Raw genomic sequence first — 6,255 nt, forward strand, 5'->3', positions numbered from 1 at the left:
AATAATGTCTTTTAAAGCTCTCCTCCAGCTTTAAAAGCTCTGTGATTCTGTGAATTTCAAATTCCTAAAAGAAAGAGATCTAAGAGGTGACAAGAAAGAGTTTCCCCTTCAAAAAAATAAGTTAAACTTCTCAAATGTTTCAATAGGCATTTCAACTAAGCACTCTGTGTGTGTGTGCGTGTGCGTGTGCGTGTGTGTGTGTGTTTGCCACCCAGAGCTAATGCTGAATTGACCTGTTATCCTGGATAAATGGCTTTCATGGAGAACTATTCCAAGAGCGTCTTCTTATCAAAAGGAGAAAGTTCAAACTAATATTAAATGAATAAGTAAAACATAGCTGTGCTACACTGTGATGTGGCATCTGTGGAAATACAGTCATAAAATATTTTTTAAAAGTCCATTTTTTGTACTGTATAATAATTGTTGCAGGAGGTGAAACTGGCTCCAAATTTCAAAGGATCACTGATAGTGCAAAAAGCAGAGACTGCACGAAATGTGCCTTTGTGTGCACTTCAGAAAGTATTTGAAAACAAGTGTTTGGACTCTCAGTTGACTTTGATTTTCTGAGGTTCTCTTTGAAGAGAACAGAATTGTTATAATTGCTTCTCTTAGAAGGAGCAAGACTTGATCTGCTCTTTGATCCCCAGGACTGTTTCACATTTGGAGGCCTGATCTGCCACACAATTTTCACAGAAACCATCACACCTGCATACACGCCAGGATAAAAGAAAGACTGGGCTTAGTGTGTGCATCGTGGTATCTAGTTGTTTTAAACTACCATCCTTTAAAGAAATGGTGCCAACATGATTCCACAGTCAACTACGCTTCAAGATTTCAAAGCCCAAATTCAGTGGAGCAGAAAATGTTTGCCAGCGTAAAAGGCCCCATCAGTCAGGTTCTGAAAACAAAGCAAGTCACTCTCCTAAACGCCTCAAAGAATTGTTATAACATTTAAGAGGTGACACAGCCAGCCTATCTCTCCCCTAACTGTGATTCTATCTCCTACAACTGCTTTTGAAATATAATGAGGTTTGCTTCAGCCAGACAGACAGAAGGAAGAGGACTAAAGAACAGAGCCCCAGTGAGAGGAGAAAGAAATTCAACCACAAATGCGCATCTGGGCAAATACAGGAATGTGTGCCTCTTCCTTCTTTCCTTCTTAATCATGTTTTTCTTTAGTCTCTTGCATCCGATTAATCCAGCTTATTTCTTACATTGTATTTCATCCTTTTCAGCTCACTGATGCCTTTCCGTGAGATGTCTAGACCCTTCAGTCCATCTGCAAAGTGTCAGCTCCCCCTCCTTGGTTCTCTGAATATATTACACCTGCCTCACTCCTGTGCCTGTGAATGTGATCAGACTGGTCTCCTCTCTGCCTGGCCTCCTCTCTCCATCCTCCTCCAGGGGGAACAAGAAAGCCTTCCTCAGGTTGCCCCTCCTTTTCTTCAATTCCCATTAAATGCTCTTTTTTCCTAAAGAGATTATAAGAAGGTCCGCTCATCATGGCTTTTCCAGATCCTCCTTCGTCTGAAGCTGCTTTCAAGAATCCCAATTTCTGTCCATTACTAATCAGTGTGCGGTCCTGGCCCAGCAGCATAGGAATCACCACGGAGTTTGTTAGAAATGCAGCATTCCAGGCCCCACCCCAGACCAGCCAAATCAGAATCTACATTTCAACAAGACCAAGAGTTGATTCAGATACATTTTGAAGTTTGAGAAGCATTGCTAGAAAACATATGAATTTGGAGGAGGGCTAGTAGACTGTGGACCTGAGAGGTCAAAGACAGTCCTCCTGAAGAGGCAGTGACATTTGAAAGAGAAAGTGAGATGCTACTGATGGGTCAGAGGGAAATGGCTGATGTAACTGCACAAAGGAGGGCGAGAGAGCTGGGGTGCTGAACAACCCTGCGCACTGGGCAGAATCAGCCCAAGGAGGGTCTTCTCTTCAAGAGCCAGGGGCTGCCTGGAGCACTTCCTGCTCCCATCAACATGCAACTTAGGAAACTTGCTTCTGGAAAGCTCAGAACCAAAGATGTTGGTGATACTGAATCTTACACGACCCAAGAATGAACCACCATCTCTGGTCAAGACAGCAGCAGGCACCTCCCTCCTGCCTTTGCTCCTTGCTGATGGACAGGGGTGGAATTGGGAGAAACTAGGCAGACACTGTGGAGGTTATGAGTTGGGACTTCATAAAATCTCTGTGAAATCCTCACTTTCCTCATTTGAACTGGGCCAAGATCTGGACTCCCATATTCTGTAGGATAATATAGAGCTAATAAAATCTTAAGTGACTTTAGGATCCCCCAAGGGCCCTAATTTATAGAAGGGACGGGACCTCATACAGTGTTGTTGCTTCACACTAATAGTAATCATATTGGAAATGAAAAAAAACACAGAAATGATTACTTTTAAGGCCAATGAAGAAAAGCAAAGAAGTTAAGTAAGTTATCAGACATTAAAATGTAAGATCGTACTTGAAACTACATTTTTATTTGCCATATGCTAACTTTAAAAATAAAGTTATTTAGGCTTTATAAAACAAAATAGTATCACATCTGTACTTCTCAATTTCCAATCTCTGGGGGTAAAATCCCTTAGAAGCAGGGGACCCTGTCCTTGTTTTTATCAGCTGATTAAACAAGTATTTTACATATATTGACAAACGCAGAATTCTTATCATCATGCCAGACTCTTGTTGGGGATGTGCGGGAATCTGCAGTCTCAATCCTGAGGGGAAGATGACCCACCTCCACAAGTCATCACTTCAGGGCCTCGAAAGTATCTGGGGAGCTGAAGGAGGGTGCTCAGTGTTTGCAGGGGGCTTGCTGGTGTCAAGACCCTTCCCCGAGTAGGGGTCTGACACTGCTACCCCTCAGCTGGCAACTTCTCCACCCTAAGGTTCTGTGAGCAGGAACCATCCCACCCCCACACCTCTGAGGCCAGCCTCCCTGGGAGTGAGAGATGGTGGAAAACAGGGGTGGGATAGGAGCAGCGTCACCACCCCCATCCTGTCTGCTAAAGGGCCCGATGGACAGAGACTCCTAAGGTCAGTGCAGGCTGTGCCCCCATCTGCTCCAACTTTGGGTTTTCAGAACTCGAAAGCACTCCCAACCACTAAGTAATTGAGAAAGGTGGATCACCAATCAGAGGGAGGCAGAAAACAACGTTCCCATGCTCTGCCTTGTCTGCGAGTGAGCTCTGCCCAGGGCTCCGGCACACCCCAGGGTGAGGAGCCCTCTGATTTCTGAGCTACAGTAGAATGAGCATCCCCAGACCTCAGGGACCATCCCCACGGCCTCAGGGGCTTGGTTCTTCCTGCTAAAGGAAAGAATCTCCCTCAGAGGCCGGGGTCGCCAATGAACAAATAACCAGAATTTGAGACAATAAAGTTTTCCATAAAAAGGACTCCTTCCCACATTGCTTTTACCAAAGAGCTAGGAGGTTGGTGTTGATGTCTATTATCCAAATACAACCCTGAAGAAAGACTACCTTAAGTATCAAAGTCCACACCAAGGCCAATGAAGATATTTTTAACCATTAGGGGACGGTATTCAGAGGCTTGGGATGCAGAGGACATGAATTTGGGGTGCATTTCATGTGAGTCTGCAACCCTATTATTGGATATGTATGATAATCCTCCAAAGTTCGAAAGGGGTTATTAACACAACACACGATGATATGGATGGGAGACAGAAAATAAAGAGGGAAAGAACGAAAAATAAGTCAGAAAAAGAACAGCGGACTAAAGAAGTAAAGCAAGGGGAGAGAGAAGATGGAGGAAGAGTAAGACGCGGAGATCACCGTCCTCCCCACAGATACATCAGAAATACATCTACACGTGGAACTGCTCCTATAGAACACCCACTGAACGCTGGCAGAAGACCTCAGACCTTCCAAAAGGCAAGAAACTCCCCACGTACCTGGGTAGGGCAAAAGAAAAAAGAATAAACAGAGACAAAAGAATAGGGATGGGACCTGCACCAGTGGGAGGGAGCTGTGAAGGAGGAAAGGTTTCCACACACTAGAAGCCCCTTCGCGGGTGGAGACTGTGGGTGGTGGAGGGGGAAGCTTCAGAGCCACGGAGGAGAGCATAGCAACAGGGTGTGGAGGGCAAAGCGGAGAGATTCCCGCAGAGGATCAGTGCCGACCGGCACTCACCAGCCCGAGAGGCTTGTCTGCTCACCCGCCGGGAAGGGCGGGGGCTGGGAGCTGAGGCTCGGGCTTGGTTGGATCGCAGGGAGAGGACTGGGGTTGGCTGCGTGAACACAGCCTGAAGGGGTTAGTGCACCACGGCTAGCCGGGAGGGAGTCCGGGAAAAGTCTGGAGCTGCCGAAGAGGCAAGAGACCTTTTCTTCCCTCTTTGCTTCCTGGGGTGCGAGGAGAGGGGTTTAAGCGCGCTGCTTAAAGGAGCTCCAGACACGGGCACGGAGCTGCCCAAGAGACAAGAGACTTTTTCTTGCCTCTTTGTTTCCTGGTGCGCGAGGAGACGGGATTAAGCGCACCGCTTAAAGGAGCTCCAGAAACGGGCGCGAGCCGCGGCTATCAGCGCAGACACCAGAGACGGGCATGAGACGCTAAGGCCGCTGCTGCCACCACCAAGAAGCCTGTGTGCGAGCACAGGTCACTCTCCACACCTCCCCTCCCGGGAGCCTGTGCAGCCCGCCACTGCCAGGGTCCCGGGATCCAGGGACAACTTCCCCGGGAGGACGCACAGCGCGCCTCAGGCTGGTGCAACGTCACGCCAGCCTCTGCCTCCGCAGACTCGCCCCGCATCCGTACCCCTCCCTCCCCCCGGCCTGAGTAAGCCAGAGCCCCCGAATCAGCTGCTCCTTTAACCCCGTCCTGTCTGAGCGAAGAGCAGATGCCCTCGGACGGCCTACGTGCAGAGGCGGGGCCAGGTCCAAAGCTGAACCCGAGGAACTGTGCAAACAAAGAGGAGAGGGGAAGGTCTCTCCCAGCAGCCTCAGAAGCAGCGGATTAAAGCTCCACAATCAACTTGAAGTGCCCTGCATCTGTGGAATACCTGAATAGACAGCAAATCATCCCAAGTTGAGGAGGTGGACTTTGGGAGCAAGATAAATTATATTTTTTCCCTTTTTCTCTTTTTGTGAGTGTGTATGTGTGTGCTTCTGTGTGAGATTTTGTCTGTATAGCTTTGCTTTCACCATTTATCCTAGGGTTCTGACCGTCCCATTTTTTTGTTTTCTTTTTTTTTTTACTTTTGAAAATTTTTCTTCTTAATAATTATTTTTCATTCTAATAACTTTATTTTATCCTATTTTATTTTATCTTCTTTCTTCCTTTCTTCCTTCCATCCTTTCTTTCGTCCTTCCTTTCTTCCTTCCTATCGTCCTTCCTTCCTTTCTTCCTTCCTTTCTTCCGTTCTTCCTTCCTTCCTTTCTTCCTTTCTTCCTTCCTTGCTTTCTTCCTTCCTTTCTTCGTTTCTTCCTTCCTTTCTTCCTTCCTTCCTTCCTTTCTTTCTTTCCTTTCTATTTTCAGAGAGGCTGCCTAAAATCATAAGGCTACAGGCACCCCAAAACACACCACCAGACGTGGACTTGCCCACCACAAAGACAAGACCCAGCCTCATCCACAGAACAAAGGCACTACTCCCCTCAACCAGGAAACCTACTCAACTCACTGAACCAACCATAGCCACTGGGGACAGACACCAAAAACAACGTGAACTACGAACCTGCAGCCTGCGAAAAGGAAACCCCAAACACAGTAAGATAAGCAAAATGAAAAGACAGAAAAACACACAGCAGATGAAGGAGCAACGTAAAAACCCACCAGACCTAACAAATGAAGAGGAAATAGGCAGTCTACCTGAAAAAGAATTCAGAATAATGATAGTAAAGATGATCCAAAATCTTGGAAATAGAATAGACAAAATACAGGAAACATTTAACAAGGACCTAGAAGAACTAAAGAGGAAGCAAGCAACAATGAACAACACAATAAATGAAATTAAAAATATTCTAGATGGGATCAACAGCAGAATAATTGAGGCAGAAGAACAAATAAGTGACCTGGAAGATAAAATAGTGGAAACAACTACTGCAGAGCATAATAAAGAAAAAAGAATGAAAAGAACTGAGGACAGTCTCAGAGACCTCTGGGACAACATTAAACGCACGAACGTTTGAATTATAGGGGTCCCAGAAGAAGAAAAACAAAGGGACTGAGAATATATTTGAAGAGATTATAGTTGAAAACTTCCCTAATATGGGAAAGGAAATATTTAATCAA

The 6,255-nt window shown here is 46.1% G+C and overlaps 1 protein-coding gene across 1 annotated transcript in view; it reads right to left on the bottom strand.

Moving 5' to 3' along the window:
* Positions 1-6,255, bottom strand: part of NEK11 (NIMA related kinase 11) — a 263,068-nt gene that overhangs the window by 145,069 nt on the left and 111,744 nt on the right. The window contains 2 exon segments of the mRNA XM_024115178.3: positions 1,362-1,426; positions 1,429-1,464. Coding sequence (XP_023970946.1) covers positions 1,362-1,426; positions 1,429-1,464 — 101 coding nt within the window.

Source organism: Physeter macrocephalus, chromosome 1 (assembly GCF_002837175.3).
Source record: "Physeter macrocephalus isolate SW-GA chromosome 1, ASM283717v5, whole genome shotgun sequence".
NCBI classification, from domain to species: Eukaryota; Metazoa; Chordata; class Mammalia; order Artiodactyla; family Physeteridae; genus Physeter; species Physeter macrocephalus.